The 21251-nt window shown below is 29.4% G+C and overlaps 1 protein-coding gene across 7 annotated transcripts in view; it reads left to right on the top strand.

Annotated features, from left to right (window-relative positions):
- LOC123273180 (neural-cadherin) overlaps positions 1 to 21251 on the top strand; it is a 118457-nt gene that overhangs the window by 57068 nt on the left and 40138 nt on the right. Inside the window, exon 1 of one of the 7 annotated variants that reach the window (XM_044740462.1) lies at positions 17064 to 17761. The exons of the other annotated variants lie outside the window; for them this stretch is intronic. Within the exon in view, the coding sequence (XP_044596397.1) occupies positions 17710 to 17761 (52 nt within the window). The 5' untranslated portion in view covers positions 17064 to 17709. Of the gene's footprint in view, positions 1 to 17063; positions 17762 to 21251 lie in introns of those variants that run through there. 7 annotated transcript variants of the gene reach the window in all.

Here is a 21251-nt window from a genome sequence, read left to right as displayed (position 1 = left end):
TTAGTTGCAAAAATATTAATTTTGTAGAAAATAGATAATATTCAAAAGTTTCTGACTTTAAAGTATTATTCTGGCTAAAAAAAGGAAGATGCGAAAAAATTGATTGATACTTGTTTTTATGAAAAATCTAATTTTCTAAAAAAAATAATTGAATATGATTTTTTTGTATCTCTAATTTTTTAGCCACAATTTGAGATTAAAATTTTTCAGGATAAATCTAGAAATTCCTGAATTAAGAATTGTTGAATTTTTTTCATTTTAAAATTAAATTCAATTCAAGAAAAGCTTTATTGATCATTTCAGTAATTTGAGCACCTGAACAGAAGTCAATCTCACAATGAAGACTGATACTGAAAAATTGTATTTCAGTATCAGCTTACGCCATTAAGTTACTCGTTGCAACAAATAATTATAAAACTTGTTGGAATCAAATTAAAGATTTCATAATGAGCATTGAAACTTAATTCTCCGTGTAAGATAACCGAATTGAAAAAAAAAAAAAAAAAAAAACTGTGTAACTTAAATCCATCTTAATATTCATAGAATTGAATCCTATGAAAGAAACGCTCATTAATTTTTTTTTTGAAGGATTTACATCAGCACAATTTAGTTGCCCGCAAATTTTGAACTAGGGAGAAACTAAAGCTCAACTGTACTGTTAATAATTTCAGAGCTCTAAATCTGCTTAAATATCCACGAGGTGTTTCAATATTAAACTTTCGGTTTATACTTTTTATTGGTTGTTGTTCGACGGGATCAAGATGTTGCAGGAATGGAAGAAGCTTATTTTCAATATGGGAATTTTTGTTTTTAATAAAGAAATCCCTTTTTCTGTTCAATGCGCAAAATCGGTTTTTTCTTTTATTAATTATATCCTTAGAGCTTAATTAAAAGAAAAATAATTTTGCTTTGAGGAAAAAAGAAATTTTTTTCGTTTCCTACTTTTATCGACCCCACTATTATTATTAATAAAAAAAAATTGGACCTTTGCGTTTGAGATGTACAAAATATTTCGGGATATTACTGCCCTTGGCAAACTAATATAAAAAAAGCGGTCTAATGTCTCTGATGTATTAATTTTTTTTCATTTTTTGTTTTTCGTAAAGGCTGCGGTTTTTATCCAACAAAATATTTGTTTGTTATCAATTTTTAGTTACGATTGAAATATTTTAATTAAAAATGTATCTCTGATTTTTATCATCGCATTGGAAAAATTGAATTTTTTTTTATAATATAATATAATATAAACAATTCAAAGTGATTTATAATTTAATAATTTTATAATACATTGAAGAATTTCCATTTAATTTTGCGCTCGAGAATAATGCGTTAGTATCAACTTAATCTTCGACTAATCTCAGACTTAGTTAAAGCTCCTCGCAAAATTTATACGCATTGTTTTTTTGATTTGACAGAAGATAAAATTATTAAGAATTAAGATAAAACAATACAATTTTTTTTTTTTATTTCATTAAACATTTTTTGTCGTATCTTATAATAATAATTTTTTTTTGTAAATTAATATTCTGTTTTAAAAACGAAAAAATACATGGGGACTTTTTAACAAAAAATTAAATTCTCTAAAAAAGGTCTGCGTACATTTTTTCGTATCTTCGATCATTCCAACAGAATATTAATTTAAATAAAAAATCAATTATTTTATTATAAATTTGACATTTTTTAATAATAATAACACCTGAGATGAAACCCAACGAATGAATATTAAAATCCCAAGAAAAGAGTGTCCCATTTAAGAGCAATGTAAAAATAGTTGATCCCGAGATGGAAATCTAAATTTAGCCAGCCACCGATGGTATAAACAAGATAGATAAAATCCAAATATGACACGTGAGCATATGATAGCCGTGGTTCTATATCCAACTGTCACAGGTTAGTTTCCTTTAAGAAAATTCAAGGGTGAAAAATGTGAACGGTATTTGAGATTTATGGCGCATATGTATTATATGTGAGAGTCTCGATGTAAGTCAGGAGATCCGAGTTGGAAGATAAAGTAGATTTGCAAGACGAAATTTCGCAAAAACATTTTAACGTTAAGTGTCAACTGAGGGCGGAAAGTTTGCGATACTAAGACGGATAACGAGGACTATCGTCAAGCACACATAATGCCGCTCTTCTTCATCTATATACACCTAGACCGTCAAGTATATTATATATATAGCGAGGGTGGGAGCCAGCCTTGTTAGTTTATATAATGATGCATAAAAGTATTCGGTTGTCGCAGTAAATGCTTTGGGAATCCTATTGAAAAGTTTTGAATGCCACGAAAAAGCCTGTCGTTCTGTCCGTTTAAATCTCGTTATAGGATCAGCTCTGAAAAGTGGATATCGGTTTTATTTTCCAAGTAAAGCACCGTGACGTTCTCCAATGCTCCAAATATATAAGATAAAAGAGCCCTCCCCTTTCTCCTGTTGTGTACATGTATACAGAGTGCAGACACAAATAAAATTACTAAATCCACGATTATGGCTATACATTTAAAGTATCTCTCTATAGTATACTAACGGTGTCTTATCTTGAGATTTTAGATTATCTTCCTTATCAAATAATTTTAATCATTTTTTCTACCCTTTAAAAAATTTTATTAAACGAAATTTGAATGCTCGCCTCTGTGAAATATAAATAAGCTTTTTAATATTTTCCGTATAATGGTTAAATAGAATATTTAACTTTTCGCATGATCGACTTTGTTTTTAATACCCTATTTATTAATGTTTTTTTTTTTTAATATTTACTAAAGGCGAACAAATAAAAATTTTATTCCCGAGTCACGATGTAATAAAAAAGTATCTTTTTTTTTTTTTATTTTAAAACTCTTTGACATAAATTTAAAACTTTTATGATTGTTGATAATAAATATAAAAGCTTATTTTTGATTCATTGAATCTCTGAAACTAAGAGACCTACCGATTTTGTATTTAGTATACTCTCAACATACTTAAAATGGGATTTCACGAGCATTTAATCCTGAATGGATAAACGGGTTAATTAAACATACTTAATGAACAGAGTTACTTGCTTACACACTTCAAATTAAGCAGACTATTTGTTGCTACTTTTGGTCAAAAAATTTAGTTTTTAACTATAAATAATTATTGTATCGGAAAGAAGCGAGATATAAAAAGTGATAAGGACTTTTTTTATGGAAAATTTAATTTACTACACAAAAGATTTTTTCATATTTTTAATATTTTAGCCAGAATTAAAAATTTAAGCAATTGATGATAAATCAAGCGTAAAAATTTGAACTATTTAATAATAATTTCAATTATAATCGATATTAAAGATCATTTTCTTTTTTATTCAATTATATAAGACGATAATTATAAATTAGTTGTATCGCAGCACTTAATTAAGGTAATGAAGATAAATGAAAGCCGATAGTGAAATACTAGAACAATGCAATATAACAATGAAGCGTAATGTCCACGTCGAGTCTTGGTAGTTGATTAATAAAAGCTGACGTGGACGTAAACATTAACTGAACAGAACTCTCATAGTCATAGTGCACGTTTGTATAGATGTATGTACAGTTACAGAGGATGTATATGAGGAAAAGCAACTATTAGTTTCGATAAATTTTAATAACGGGGCATCTGCAGCGTGATATATTTTGCGAGTTTTCCCGTAAATATAAAGCTGAGTTTCAGCAGAAAAACATGTGTACAATGGCTATGAATATCGGTTGTATGTCCAACGAAATTACTACTTTGATTCACGGAGAAATTCATCGAGAGACAAGTCGTTCAATGGTAGAAAAGGCAACACCAATTATCGGAAAATCCATAAAACTTGTACCCATAAAATTAATCTCAATCTGAACCAAATCCGGATTTACATTTTATTTTTATATTTATTTTCCACGGAGTAATACTCTAATTCAAATGTCCAAATATTTTTCACTAAATCTGACTATTTTATCAAGCGTTTAAATTTTTTTTTTTTTTCACTAATATATAACCCATCAACTGTTTTATTTAATTATTCTCGACATTCATGCTCATATTTTGCGGGAACTAAAAACTAATCGCAGTAAACTCTGATAAAAATCAAGAGTAAATAAAATTAATCAAATTATTATCAGTAAAAATTTTTTATGGCCTTTAAAAAAGTCGGGAGTTGTTTGAGCGTAACTTTTAATGGAAACTACAATTAGCAGCGCTTATGACTTAAGCTTTTGGCTCAGGTTGCCAAGAGACAACTACATTAATTTCAGAAAATACAGACTTACAAATGAGAGAATCGGTTTTTATCACAACTGTGAACTTAATGAAATATTTTTAAATGAAACTGAAGATTAATTATTTTCGCGAAAATTAAAACACCATTCCTATTAAATCCTCAGTATTCATAACTTTTTTCTAAGGATTATACGCATGTGGAATTTTATTAAATTTTATTTCAGTAAAATAGATAAGTTTAAGTATGTACACAGAAAATTTAATGTAAATCGAATAAGTATTTTTTTTTTAAGTTGTAATAACAAACTATAACAAACAACTTTAAATGACTTTTTCTCAAAACATTCTTTTGAAAAAATTTAATTATCAAACTCGAGTCTTTTTTATTTTTTTTTATTAAATAAACTTTTATTTTTATTTTTATAGTAATAATTTTTCCAAAAATTCTCTTTATATAAGAAGTTATACTCACTTGCAATTTTTTTTCATTTTTTTAATGTACATTACAAAGTCAGTGAGCAAAATTTCACGAATACGGCTGATAAGATCAGTCTATAATTTTTACACTTTTTTCTTAATTATATTTTCCAGTAATTGATCCAAGGATTAATAATATCAATAAATATTTGACATTTTTATAAACAATTAAAGGCTAAAATTTCCATAAAAAATCAATCTCTTTTTTTGTCAACCCGCTATTTTGTTAAAGTTATACAACACGGAAAAAAAATATTGTTAAAATGACTATCCAACGTATCCTCAAATGACGTTTCCTTAAAATAACGATCCGGATTGCTGATTTGAGGATTCATTTGTTTGACTTAAGCATACAGAGTATAGTTCTTGTCAATATATATAGCTAAATATGTAACTAAATGTAACGCTAAAATAATGATATGGATCGTCATTTTGATGATTCGCTGTATAGCTGAATTGGCTATACAGCGTGAATCTCTAAACAAATGACTATACGGCGTATAGTCAGAATAACGATACGTATCCTTATTCTAACGATATTTTTTCCTCCGTGAATCAATTCAGAGAGTTGATGAAGAATTGTTCTGTTAGTTTTGAAATTAATTGTAAATCATTGAAGCACAAAAAGCTGGATTATTTACTAGGTTTTGCTTCTAAAGTGACTTTTAAATTTATATATCAGTAAAAAAAGGAGCATGGAGAAGTACTCAGCTCAAACATAAAATAATACATGTATACTTCCTGAATTAAACTTACTCTTGGCTTATTGACACGGAAACCCATAAATTAACCTTCTTTTGCCGACTATACATGTACAAGGTACATATGTATATTCAATACAGTCGTACATACATGGATGGGGTGCCGTATAATTGAATCGTATATATGTATATACATAATAGTTGCGCAGTGTATCATTACGGTCTCTGCTGGTGTACTCGCATACTATGCACAGATCCTATCCGGAACAGAACTAAAGCGATATACGATAAAAGTACTAGATACTACTTGCTATTGCTATTGAATTAAATCTTTTGAGCGATAATAAAATTTCCAATACTCTAACAAATACGCCAAAAATGTAATAACTCGGAACTATTTCGCTGAAAAACCCGGTCTACTTATCCTCTATGATTGTTTTTATTATTTTTTCTAAATTTTCAAAACATATGAAAAGCAACACATTGATAAAAATATTAAAGTAATCAACATCACTACAGTTCAATATTGAAAATTCACACTTGTGTTTTAAAATGCTTTAAATTAGATTAAACGCAACCCAGCAGGGCAAAATCATAATAAATTGACGACAAGAATCAGTTCAGTTGCAGAATAAAATTTATTATCCGAATTCCTCAAGTTTTTGACATTTAATTGGTCTCGAAACTAACCAAGCGGCCTTTAAACGTCGGGTCATAAATAATAAATGTTGAATTTGGGGTTGAAGTCATAAAGCAATTTCCACCCTACACTGCGGTTGGTGAGGAAAAAAAGTTCACAAAGTGGTTACAAGAGTTGTTGACTACTTTAAGAGTACCTAACAGACCAAAGTTTCAACTTACTAACTGCTACTTGGGACTACTTGCCTTACCTTAGTTGATTTTTTCTTCTCTCTCTTTCCAAAAAAATAAATTAAATATTAATAATTTTTTGAAATTATTATTATTATTATTAAATTATGGTGAAGACGTAATAATCAAAAATTAGTCATTCTTCAAGAATTTGGATTGGGAGTCTTCGGCTTAGAATAATAATAATAACTATCTATCTTTATCAATAAAAACCGATCTTCGAGTCAAATATATATATATACATATATACATATATATATACATATATATATATATATACATATATACATATATATATATATATATATATATATATATATATATATATATATATATATATATGTACATATAGATATATTAAATACCTTAAATATTATTATTATTATTGTTATTATTATTATTATTAAATGAAATGTATGTATAATGATATACATGTATATATAAATCAATAAAAGAGGAATTTACAATGTTATTTTGAAATGGAATTTCACATTATGGTAGCACACATAACAATACGAGAAAACCCTTTTACTCGAGGGAAATTAATCTCTGCGCAAGTGCAGCTTACATCAATAGAGACTACCACAATTAATGTTAATCAAATTCATAACTTAACTTAGAATTCTCGGGTTATTGGTTCGAAAATCCATAAATATCGTTTATTGTACTTAAACAACAAACTGAGAGCTGAATAAAACACATATATTGCTAAATGATAATAATATAGAGAACACAGAGACAACTCACATATTTATCCATAAATATCTAACCGTAAATCGAGATTATTATGTCTCTGTCTATATAACATAACACAATAGAAATAATAACTATAAATTCAATTTAAATTATCAAAGTACGAGAGAACATTTCAGAGAATGGCTCTCAAAAATATAACTTTCAGTTCCATTCCATTCCGACTCCCTGCGATACTTTATCGAGATAAATATTTCAACACAACTTTTTTAGTTTAGCTCAGTTCTCTTACTCGAATATCCATTTATCAGAATCGAACCAATGGGATAATTAAGTTGTTCCGATAATGCTTCTCTGGACTTTTTACCAACTAATTAATATTGCAATCGATAAATTCCTTTGTCCAAGAACCCTCCCGACTAATTAATGTAGTTTACTATCACTAATATCATTATCATTACCATTAGTCTCCAGTTTATGGATATGTTATCTGTTAACTTTCAAAATTTATCCTTCAATTTCATTGATCATTACCAAAGTTATTCTAGTGGGTTTACAACCTCCAATTATTTCGTTATTTATCGATAATTAATTTCGAATTTCAACATTCAAATTAACAAATTATCTAACCACTATAAAATTCTCTATTAATGAAAAAAAAAAAAAAGTAAATTAAAAAGAATTCTTAATAAAAATCAATTAAATATTGCAATCAAAAAATACCCTCCAGGAAAATGTATGACTGGATCATTTTTTAATTAGACCGCCAATTCTCTTCCAAGCATATTTCATCGATTGCCACAAAAAAAAAAAAACAGAATTTTTCCTGAGTCTGAGTGAATTCAAATGTCCAACCAACATTTTTGCTGTTCATTCCTTAAAAAAATACATCGAGTACGGAATAAAAACACTAGCGAAATCGTTTTGCAGAATTCATATTTTCATATTCAAATAATTGATAAAAGGTTGATAATTCAGTCTCTGAAACTGTGTTCCGACAACTGGAAGCTTGGATTTTTTTTCTAAATTTGGTGCTGTCATGCATTTAAACTCACACATTAACTAAAAACATGAAAAAAATTCATTGCTGTCAATAGCTTCGTTTGATTACATTGAAAAAAAAAAAAAAAAAAAAAAAAAAAACCGATATTACGCGGAAGCGATATTTGAGGCTTATATTCGACAATATTTATTTAGTCGGAATAAAGTGAAATTCAATGAGTGTGTAAATAAACAAAAATAACAATTTTACATGAATTTCGGCCATTTGTGCTCCACTTACACGGAAAAAAATAAATAGTAAATGCAACATGATGCAGTCTTGGTAAATAAACATGATGAAATCATGTTGCATCCACATGATTTGCCATGTTTCGGCTACATGACAATCATGTTGCGGTAACATGAGAAAATCATGTTTCGATAGCATGAGAAAAATCATGGGGCAACAACATGATTTATCATGTGGATGCCACATGATTTATCATGTGGATGCCACATGACAATCATGTTGCGGTAGAATGAGAAAAATTATGTGGTATTCTGGGCTGTCTGATTATTTTTTCAATTACGGAAAAATTCCCACTGAGTAGGTCCCCCCCCTTTCCCCTATCCGTTCTTTCCCAACTCCCTTAAAAAATTTGCTTTAATATGGCAACATGATTTTCACGAGCCTTAATAGCATAAAATTAAGCTGCAACAACGAAATATTTATGCTTCAGAAAAATTATTTATTATCAAGCAACTAGATTTTTTCGGATTTATAATATTGTAGATGAAAATTAGAGTAAATTATCAAATTAAATCATTTGTAATGATATTTTTGCTTAAGGGGTTAGGAGTAGTCAGGATTTTCAAAAAATCGATTTTTTTTTTGCATTTTCTTTAAGATCGATTTATAGTTGATTTTCAAACGTGTTTTTCTTATGTATGTGATAAAATTTCGAAAAAAAAACGCTTCGCTCTTCGATAGATAATTAAATTATCTATCGAAGAGCGAAGCGCTTTTTTGGAAAATTTTCATTTATTTATGCATAAAATGCGTTTTAAGATTCCATTTGTTGTACAAGTATGACAGAGATACTTCCGTTTGTCCAATAGAGGGCGAGAGAGAGAAAAATGTAAACCCTTCTCAAGTGTAATATCTTAAGAATATTGTCTGAGAGTTTGAAGTGAATCCGACAAATACTTTTCGAGTTATTCGACAAATAACAAAGGACGCTCAGGCACTCCAGAACGCTCGAGAACAGGAAGTGTAAAACTTTAAATGCGTTTTTCTCAAAACTATGTTTTTTGAACTGGTGACCACTGTAACTCGAAAACCGCTCAGTAGATTTCAATGAAACTCATACAGTTCTCATAAAACATAAAAATCTCGTGTCTGATCAAAGGATTTTTTTTTTTCTTTAAAAATTTTGATTTTTTATAAACAATTAACTGTTGGTTTTTTCCCTAAAATCTAGAGAAAAATTTCTTGAGGCCGCCATTTTGTTAATGTTAAAAAAAAGCATCGATCAGGCACTAGATTATCTATTAATAAAACTATTTTTTCTTGTCCGATTGATTTTATATGAATCTTCAAGGATTCATGATGGTCACCGCAAGAACCTTTTTTTGAATTAGGTCAACACAAACAGCCATAACTTGTGAAATAATTAATTTTTTTTTTTCAAATTTTCGTGAAGTCAAGTCAAAACATTGAGTAATGATGCCATACTATTACTTTTTTAAAATAAAATGATTTGCTAGCAAAAAAAAATGATTAAAAATTCTCATTTTGTCATGTCTGACTACACCTAACCCCTTAAATAAATTATGTTATTTTTTTGACAAATTTTTTTTAGTCAAAAACATTAGTACGTAGTAAAAATTTTTTTTCATAGAAAAGAATAAAATTTTTCAAAAAAGCTCCGCGAGAAAATTTATTCAAATGTGAACCAATCACTCAGCATTTCAACTGCGCATGCGCAAGAAGACAGCGATCTACTGTAACTTCGCGAAGTCAAACTGCATTTGATATACGAAAATAATTACAATTAATAATAATTTAATTATTTTTATCACAAACCAAAGCTATTGGCGATAAGAATTGTATATAATTTGAATAAATAAAGATATCGTTCACAAATTGTATAATTCAATAATTTACTCTTATTGTCATCTGCAATACTATGAATCCTAAAAAACCTAGTTACTTTATAATAAATAATGTTTTTGAAGCATAAATATTTAGTTGTTGCGGCTTAATTTCATGCTATTAAGGCTACATGATAATCATGTTGCTGCCACATGATTGTCATGTGGCATCCACATGATTTTATCATGTTATCGCAACATGATTATCATGTAGCCGAAACATGACAAATCATGTGGATGCAACATGATTTCATCATGTTTATTTACCAAGACTGCATCATGTTGCATTTACTATTTATGTTTTTCCGTGTACATGCAAAAAAATTGAGTTTAGAAACTCCATCTATAGCAGCCATCCATCATACTCAACATTTAATACAGCATAAAAACACACGCGTTCATGTTCATGTATATGTATATGTGTGCATCGTCGTATCAATAAACTATTCAGAATATCTCGATTGACGTTGACGTACTGATGAAATATTGGTAATTGAATTTCGGTAATTAAATTCTACTTTATTAGTCGACTATACCGTCTATGCAGTTTATCATCCAGCTACATTGGATTATTGTTTATTGAAAAATTTAATCTATCTATTTTGTAAATCCCCGATATCACTTAAGCTTCTAATTTCATTACTCGAAAAAAGTAGACGTGAAAGATAGAAAGGAGTTTCAAATTATTTTCAGCGCGGTTGAAAAAAACTAAAACTTTTTTGTACCTTATTCAAAAAAAAAAAACTTTTTGCTCCTTATCATCAACTTTTACGAACTTGTTCATCACCTTTTCCACGACTTCTTTGAAACCGTAACGCCTGAGGAAACTTTCATATTTCCAAACTTGATATACCGTGACCCAAACAAAGTAGGTATACTGCTTACTTTTTAAAAGGGGAAAAATAATATTTAAGAGAACCAAAACAAACAGAAGGAAATTATTTGCCAAACATTTATATACTTTAGCGTAATGTACCTAAAATACGCCAAGGATTTGTTACTATTTTTAAAAGTTTGAATCTTTAAAAGTTTTATGGATTTGGCTTTAATGACTATATTGTGAGTTTAAATTTAAGTTTAGTATTAAGTATACAATTAATATCGCTCGAGAGTGTTTAAATTTTGAATGTAACTCAAAGTATTAACAAGTGTGCAATTAGAGCTGCTAATTACTTTGTGGTTTCTTTGCTATCGCTTGTGAGAAGAAAAAATTCGTTTTGTCTTAGGGAAACTTTTGTAATGAATACTAATTTTTGGACTTGGGTGGAATATTCTTGGAGAAATTAATCAATATAAGAGTATTCAATCTTTTTAGCAGAAATATCTTACTAAGAAAGTTGTGATAAAAAAATTTTCATATACATTAAATCATTCTTCTAGCGGAAGCGAGATACAAAAAAACTACTAAGGACTTTATTTGTAAGGAATTTTACTTTCTCCAAAAAAGTTCCTTGGGATTTTTTGTATCTCTGATATTTTAGCCAAAAATTGAATTTTAAACTTTTGAAACTGATGGTTAATTTCTATGACTTCAGTTATTAATTCAAACTTCAAATCCCGAAAAAAGGAAGAGAGATAAGGAAAAATTAATAAGAACTTTATTTGTAGGAAATTAAATTTTCTACTTAAAAAGTATCATGATTTTTTCATATCTTCAATATTTTAGCCATAATTAGAGATTAAAATTTTTGTAAGAATATATCTTCTCAATCAATTAGTTTCTCTTTCAATTTGTTAAATTAAATACAATGCAATTAAATGATATCACCTCTTATGAAGTATAACAGTCACGTGTACGAGAGGATAACAATTAATAAAGTATAAAAGCTTCTAAAACAATTCTCGGCTGAACAATTAATAATGCATGTATAATCAGGTTGTTACTACCGTTTACCATACTAGTATACAACTCGGCACTTTGTGTAATTAATTTTCTGTTAATACCACAAACAGTATTTTGACATTGTTCATAAACATCTGTCAAGTATGCTCACCCGGGCGTCATACACAGCCAATTCGAGTCCAACACACCGCTATTTGTAGCTACTATTGTGCTTGTAAAGTAAAGAGAGAAGAGAAAATTAGCACATATAACCTCCATATGTACTGGACAATTTATATTGTTAAGAGACAATGCCCGAACAGTATAAATAACCAGCGCACGTCATTATAAATTCGGCAAATTCCCATGATGCTAAATGAATTGTTGTGAAACTAACAATAAATGCTTTTGGCATATTTCGCACCGGTAATTATTTGTATAGACCAATGTACGTCAATGTGACAAAACGGCACGTAACTTTACCGCAAATTGTTCCTGAGTTTATTATCAATACCGTTTGTTTTTCGCTATCCGCTATCCGCTAATGACATTGTACTGACATTTTAAATCGTTAATATAATGTTTACGTCGACTATTAAATCTATAAACACCTGCTTTATTGATAAATTAAATGACAAAGTTTAACATTTTGAAAACAGAGCACACAAAGAGAAGCGCTCGCGCCTAAGGCGTGCGAATAATTGCTTTTTGATAATCCGCATAATTTAACGCTGTTAAACTCAAGTAAAATTAATTTTATGATAATTTATGTTTTCAAATAATTACTTCCACGTGTTTAAAATTTATTTGTCAACTTACTCCGGAGTTTACTTGGTATATTATATACAGATACGAATAATTATTTCCACCCTAATTCTAACCGAAATTTACGTAATACAGTAAGTATACATGTCCTGGAAAACCACACTCATATATGTAATATGTAAGGCTATATTATGCAATACAATATTAATATTAATGATAGTGATAATTATAATAATAATAATAATAATAATAATAATAATAATAATAATAATAATAATAAATAAGTAGTCGGGAAAGAAATTCGTAGAGACGAAATATTAAATATTTAAAAAATAAAAAAGAATGTTCTACTCTACTTTGCTCATGTACGCAGAAGAGTTAAAAGTACTGAGAAATATTTTATCCCGTTTTTTTATTTGATTTTCATGTTTCAAGGTATTAAAATCCACTCTGACAATTTTCAAACTGACGTACCTACATGCTCGCCGGAAAAAAAAAAAATATTTTATAACTACAATGTTCAGTGCATACTTCTGCGGATTTTAAATGTAAACTTCACTTTATATATTTCCTATTTAAATATAAGTCTACCTCGCGTTTTAACTAAATTTTATTACGGAAACTCCGCTGAGTGAGTCAATATTTGATGAAACTTTTTTATAAATTATTACCAATTACAAGACTCTGGAGCCAAAAACTGATTACACTTCGAAATTTTTAGAGGGTAATTGTGTGAAGTGGGTAATAGGCGGATGATTGAGGGGTTTTTTTTTAGCATTTGAATTTAGAGAGTGATTTAGTAAAGAAAGAAAATTTCAAAATTTATTCTCAATGAAAGCGTTAAAAAAATATTGCGAAATTTTATTAAGAATGGAGTTATAAAATTTTCAATTAAGGTTATAATAATAATAATAATTTTGGCGTGTAATTTTAAAACCACACGGAGAAAAAAAATTTGCTATAGGAACTCTATAGTAGTTAGTTAGTTGTAAAAAGTTCCAGTAGGTTAACGTATTCTTATGGTAACAATACCGTTTGGCTCCTGAAACTCTACATCGTTGAGCTCTGAGAGCTAAACGTTATTTACCTCTCACAACTCTACAGGATCGTTCTGAGACTATAACAAATTTTTGGCAGTCTACTTAATAATTTTTTTTACGATTTAGCATTAATAATTTAATAAATAAATGCGGCAGAATAAATTTACATTGCCAACAATAATTTTATATGACAAATAAGAATAGTATTATAATAATAATAGAATTTATATTACAAATAAAAATTATTTGTAAAATAAAAATATGGTCGTCACAAAATTATCTTATTTTCTTAATTATATCAATAAATATTGGACATAAAATCACTACCGTATATGCGCAAGAAAAGATAAATAAACGAAAACAAATTTTATTTTGTGTTAAATGGGGTCTTTTTAATGTATTCCGATAACTTATTACTTATCACAATATATTCAACTAATAAATTAAATTAACAGTCACTGCAAATGAACCTTGAAAAACCATAAATACAAAACTGTTCTAACGAAATTAAATTCGACAAAAAAAAAAAACCTATTTCCTTAAATAAATAAACTGGAAACTTAATTGTCCTCATATATTTTTAATAATATGGTTGAGTAACCAAATAATTCTGTTTGTCAGCGCACTCCACTATAGTATACTGCGCAACATAGAGTACTCCCAACTATACCGTTTGGCTCTGAGAACAATCCCGTAGAGCTCTGAGAGCTCAACAACATTGAGTTATCAGAACTAATAGTATATTATAACCCAAGGCCAGAAAGTTGGATTTTCTGCCCTCCGGCCGGAAAGTGGCAACTTTCTGGCCACTGCGCTTAACAAAGTTGCCACATTCCGGCTACGTCGAGCAGAAAAATAGTATACATACCTTGGCTAGTAAAAAGTAAAGCCTCAGATCACATGTTTGTAAACCTCGGCTTCGCCTCGGCCAACAATTACATGTGATCTGAGACTTTTCTTATTTTACTGGCCTAGGTATGTAATATACTATTTCCGTGCACTGTTATTATTTTAAGATTTCAAATTTTTTTTTTGATATTTTCATTATTCATACAGTAAAAAGTGTAATTTAAGTTTGATGTGAATTTTTTTTATCGCCAATATTTAAATCAGAATTTGAATTCTAAAGTTTATAATAATAATACTTATTATTATAAAAAAAAAATTTTCCATTCCTTAAATTTTCCCTAACAATAATTTCAGCATGACCCGAGCTCATGATAGATCTAGAGTTAAATGCTCGACCTGAGTATATTTAATAAAGTACTTCACACACAGCTCCCATATAATAGATCCGACAAAGAGCTCGGGCAGTCCCCCGTCACCAGCGACAATTGACCGGCGACTAGAGAACGAGAGTGAGAACAATAAGCTCTACGCATTTCCATGGATTTCCAGCACACACTGCACACAGTTCGCTCTCAAACTAGACTGTTCTGGCCTACTACGCCATTATACGTACTACAGATACATCTATATATATTAGAGCGGGTAACACACAAGGGAGTCCTCGAGTGAATAACGATAAGAGGACCGAGAGCGTCACCGTGTTGTTGCCTGTGACTCCTGGGTCACATACCCGCAAACATCTCTTATCGCTTTAAACTTTATTTTCTCGACTTTCCACTCTCTACTCATCTGTGTGTTGCAGTCCACTGAATTACCATTCATCAGTTCATTGATATGATAAACCTTTGTTTACTTTTTTCTCCCATCGTTATAGCACCCGCAGGACATCCATTTATATTTATTTATTTATTTATAAAATATGCATTTTAATGTCACTCTATTTACTCTTTACACTATTCTCACATTTATCGTACTTGTTTTTTACTTTTCTCTTCGCCTTTAACTTCAACCGCGAATTATAGATTTTTATTTACTCTACTCCATTCTTATGAATTTATACAAATCGATTTTGTCTTTTTTTATCCATTTGTAATGTATACGATTTACTAAATGACACAATAGATGGTGAGATACTTTAAATAAAATTGAATATTGATAATAAAAGTATTAACTTGCTCCAAGTGAAAAAAATTCTAACTAAAAAAATTATTTTTTTAAAAATCCCTACTAATATTATAAATGTGAATGTAAGTTTGTTACGCTTTCACGTCAAAAATAAACCGATTATCATGAAATTTTGTACACATATTCTCAAAGGTATTAAAAAGGATATAAGATACTTTTTATTTAAAAAAAAATATATTTAAAAAAAAAATTATTTTGGCCCACATTGTTTGTCAAAAAATTTGGAAATCTAGCAACTTCAAAGCCTTCAAATTGATATTCTATTGACTGTAGCTTCAGCTATAATAATTTTAAATTATTATAACTCTTATTAAAGAACCTATTAGAATAGGTTAACCTAATTATTAATTATAAATAAAATCTTAGGTGATTTCTTATAATAATAATTCTAATTAATATAAAATTGTATTCATTATTAGATGATTGAATAGTAGTTACGGGCAGTGTCCTCGGATAGCTTAATTATGGTATAATTCTCTTATTTATTTATTTAATTAATATTAAAATTAAATCTAGCCATAATCCATAGCTAAATTCGGCATTAAAGACAAATTTGGGAATTAGGGAAAGAAAGAATAAAGAGAAAGGGGAGACCCTAATCAGTGGGAATGTTTCGGTAACCAAAAAAATAATTCAGACAACCCAGACCGGGAGTCGAACCCGGACCATTTGGTTACGCGCTAAAGGCTCTACCGGTTAAGCTATTCGAGACACTGTCCATAGCTACTATTCAGTGAGTTAATAATTATTTCAGGGCTTATTATAGAAAACCTAATTTTTAAATACTGAATCACATTGATTCAGTTCTATCGGAATGTAATGATCTTTGATATATATCTAAGCACTTCAACGCGAGCGAAGCCGCGGGTAAAAGCTAGTACTTAATATTTTTACGCTAAATAATACTCTCAAAATTTTTAAAATTGAATCAAAAAAAAATTTTAAATCCCTCCAGTTAATTTCTCCATTTACCGATGGGATTTTTCCATCAAGCAGAGTGTCAAAAATCTGGATATTAAGATTTACCAAACTTCATCTCTCACCCGTCACTTTCCAAGTCATATTCAAAGTTATAAGCAAACTCCAGGGGAGGAGGAGGGAGGTCCACCCTAAAACTCCACTCACACATCTTAGATTTCATTTCCTTGACTTTTTCTCACACTCATTCTCACTCTCAGGAGTCCCACCCTTCACCGCGTGCTAGCTCATGTCACAGTATATTGACTGAGGGGTAGATTGTGCGCCCCGCGGATTTCCTGCGCAAGCGCAATGGATTTACCTCTTCTGCGGGGTTCACAAAGGACGCCTTGGTACTATCCACGCAGATTCTGCCTGACACCCTTATGTACCACCGCTACCGTATATCGTACATCGCGAAAGCTCGCTAGTCGCGACACACACGCGGTCTGTTTTATGAACTTGCGATATATAGGCCGACATATGTGTTTATATACATGTATACATACATAGATATGTCATATGTGATTTGATTGCAATAGAACGGCATAAAAATAACAACTTTCTACTAGTTTGCTTTTTATTGGTAACAAAATAGAGAAATAATAAAATAAAAAAATAAGAAGAAAAATGAACGTGCTTCTGACAGGTGCGATAACGGTGCCGCGGTTCCTCGGGACTCTGATGTTCGAGTAAACTTTTATTTAGAGCTCAGTGTAAGTGGAGCCGATACTCGAGGCGCCAGTGTTACTTTGTTCTATTGAACAGTTTATTTGTAAAATACGGGACCAGACGATATAAACTCTGAGGATTTGGATTCTATTCTGCTACTTTGAGTTCTAGTGTGTGGGTTAATCGATGGTGCTGATAAATGGTTCGATAAAAGTAGCTCTCAAGATTTGTTGCGTGGATTCTACCAGCAACAATAATTATTTTTACTGTTACAACTACTTTGACTAAGTTTGGATTTACTGGTGATATTGTTCGATGCCAACTGCTGGGATGACTGTGATTTAATGGTTGATCCGCTTAAATTGTTTTGGGTTTTAACCAACAGCACTTATTTAGGTAATTCAGATTATTTTTATGGGCTGGTTTATTTTATTTTTGCTAATTTTGAGTGAATTTTTATCGGAAATTATTGGAAAAATTTTGTGAAATTTTCATTTTTAATTGTGAGTCAAATATGGGAGGTATCGAAAAATGATAAGAGACATATTTCGTAGGAAATTCAATTTTCTATATAAAAGATTCTCGTTACTTTTGACGTATCGCTTGTCCATCAGACATCATATTAACTCAAAAAAAATATTCAATAAAATTTTATATTCAAAGAAAAATTAATTACAATTGTATTATAACATAAATAAGACAAACGCAAATAAATAACAACAATAGCATACAAAATCAACGACCCACTGCACGATTATTCCCGGTTTTGCCATCATTAGTGGTTTATTTTTTGGGGATGCAGTAAAAAAAAAATATATATATTGTTAAATTTAATTAGTGGGCTTTCCGGCGAGTTACAACATATATTCGTTCTTTTATCAATTATCTTTTAACCACAAAAATATATGTTTCAGCTTGTGGATTTGTATAACGAATACATTATTTATTTTCGCAAATTTAAAATAATTAATGGAAACGTTCGGCCATATATTCATATAATATACATATTTATTGTTGTCTTTTAATTAATATAAAATATACGCTCGCGTACTTTCGAAATGATATTTTTAATGAGACTATTATTTACGAACTAAATGCTTTTTAAATTTATTTTTTCCTTCAATTCCTCTCGTATATAGTACCAAGTTATCTTTTGTGAATGCTTTTTTGTTTTTTATTTTTTGTCCAAAGATTTTTATTTTTTTTTCTATTTTTAAAATGAATTATAGATACTTGATTCAGAAGTGCTCCATTTTTTATCCGGGTGATGAAGGCGTACTATTTTTTTAATTTTCCTCTCAATTCTTTTTCGAGCACAGCTGAACGGACTTTACCACCGAAACCACCGAGTGCGCTAGATCTATGTGCCTTTCATATATCTATCTAATGTATATATAAATGCATCCGTGAGAGTGTAAGTGTGTGGGAGAATGAGAGGAGCTAATTTGCTAGTTTTTTTTTTTTTTTTTTTTTTTTTTTAGTCAAAAAGTGCTGAGTCTTTTACGATATCGGTTATAATATTAATTATTTTTAAAATCATTATTTTTTTTTTCACCTGGAAATTACACGTAAAAAAATTATTGTAGATAAAAAAAATTTATTTCAATTTTTATAAAGTTTGATCACTTCATTTTTTATTACAAAAAATTTTAATAAAAAATTAAAAAAATTTATTTCGCTACTGCTGATTAAAACATAAATTTTGGAAAAAAATTTGACTGAGCAAATTATTCATTAATATTTCTTCTTAAAAAAAAAAAAAAAAAAAAAACAATAGTGATATTTTGTTGACTAATACTCAGCACAAATCTACAACTAATAAAAAAAAATCGACTCGATTTATCAAGTGGTTCGTGAGAGATCCTGCCTCTAAGCTCCAGACTACCCTTTTTTATTTATTTTTTTCATGAAAACACTGGGTTTGTTCATCAGAGATTTGTTGTACTACAACATATTTAAAAATAAAAAAAAAAAAAAGGAGATGATTTGACAGATTGGAAAACAGATGGAAAAACAAACTGAACAGAAGAGAACGTAAAGCCAGAGAATATTTATTCTGTTTATACTTTATATCTTTTGGTAATTTTCCTCGGTGAAAAAATAAACGGATTTGAAAATATTGACAGAGATTATGAAAAAACAAGTTTCACTAGGTATAAAACGTGTTTTGCTTTCGATAACTCAATTGGCGCAAAGTCGTAAATCCATTTGAAAACACCACTTTGCAACTCTTCATTTCAATCTATAGCTCTTTCTCTGTTCAGCAGCGGGTAACACCTCCCCGGCAAAATTTGGTCTCTATCCCTATCCGCCCTGGAAACTCTTTTCCCGAGAGCTCGTTTCCCGGCACTCCAGAGACTGAACAACATGGAGAGATTTAAACAGATCGCCCGAAACGATTTGTCAGAGTTTCTGATGCTCTTCTAGATAAGCGCTTGTCTAAAAGGAGTTTTAGAGACTAGACCTGTGCTTTACGATTCCGAGTTATGAACTTAAACTTTTATATAAATATATACCGACTCTCAGGCACATACTCGACCATATATTTCTCATTTTATAGTAATATTTCACCAAAAGTATAAAACAAAGGAAATTAACTTCAAAGCCACCTAGAAAACTAGTTTATTATTATTACCATTATTAGTATTACCATTATTGTTATTAAAATTATTTTTTTTTAACAAATTAACAAGATTAATTAGTTAAAAATTTTTAAGCTATTATTATTATTATTATTATTATTATCGCGCATATATCATATAATTAAGATAATAGAAATTGCGTACAATAGAAAAGTAATTATCAAAATTTTCCTGTAGCACTAATTAAAATAATTAAAATGTTTTTGCGTATTATTTAACCGTAACTCCATTCCATATTATACTACACGATAATTAAATTTTATTTTTATGACAACTCAACACCAATTAATTAAAATTACTTTTACATTAAAAATTTATCGGTGAAGCTGATATTAAATTTACGAGGAATAATACTCAATATTCCCCGGTGAAATTAATATAATATTATTCTGCTTTTAATGATCAGGAATGTTTGATACGTCGGATTAGACTTTTTGAATTAATTTATGCGTATTAATACTCAACGTCAAATACGGACCGGAAAATACAATAATGTTATCCCGAATTCAAGAGAAATCAAATTTTCATCGAGTACTTTGTCGGATTATTATCATGTACAATGACGGATAAAAATTTATTTAAAAATAATTCATTGAGCTTACCTAACTGACAATGAAATTTCATATCCGATGAATACCCACAAGTCTGTATTAAAAATTTGGAAAGGTAACTTTTGACATATGTGGAGTGCATGTGTGACATATGTTATTTAAGAAAAATATGGTCTTGAGTGTAGTCTTTTTTCAGGAAATTTCACGGAGAATTCGAAAAAATACGTCTTGCTGTTGGTAATTTTTACCGAGAAATATTAAGAAATGACATGTGATATAATGTATGATATTGTATGAAACGATAACGATACATAACAGATACGATATGGGTTTTTGAAGGTGTTATTTATTTTGCGTCACATTATTCATTCACTGGTACGGTGTGTACTTTATTTCATGTTGACTTAAATTTACTGTTTCAATACGTCATCCCAGTGGTATTATATTATATACATATACAGTATACTGCATGTTCGGTTTCGTTCCTGTATATTTTCACGATGGGTAGAAAGAGAGCTCGTGGTTTTTTATTAATTTTTTATGGGCAAATAAAAATGGTTAAACTTTTTGTTAGGATAGAAAATGATTTTCGCCAGATGACGAACAATAGCAGAGTACTAGAGGAAATTTTGAATTTTAATAAAATACATCGACTTTTTTTGGAGCATAAATCGATTTTTATTAAAGAAAACT

This window comes from Cotesia glomerata, linkage group LG10 (genome assembly GCF_020080835.1).
Source record: "Cotesia glomerata isolate CgM1 linkage group LG10, MPM_Cglom_v2.3, whole genome shotgun sequence".
Lineage (NCBI taxonomy): Eukaryota > Metazoa > Arthropoda > Insecta > Hymenoptera > Braconidae > Cotesia > Cotesia glomerata.
This window is presented reverse-complemented; position numbering and strand designations above follow the sequence as displayed.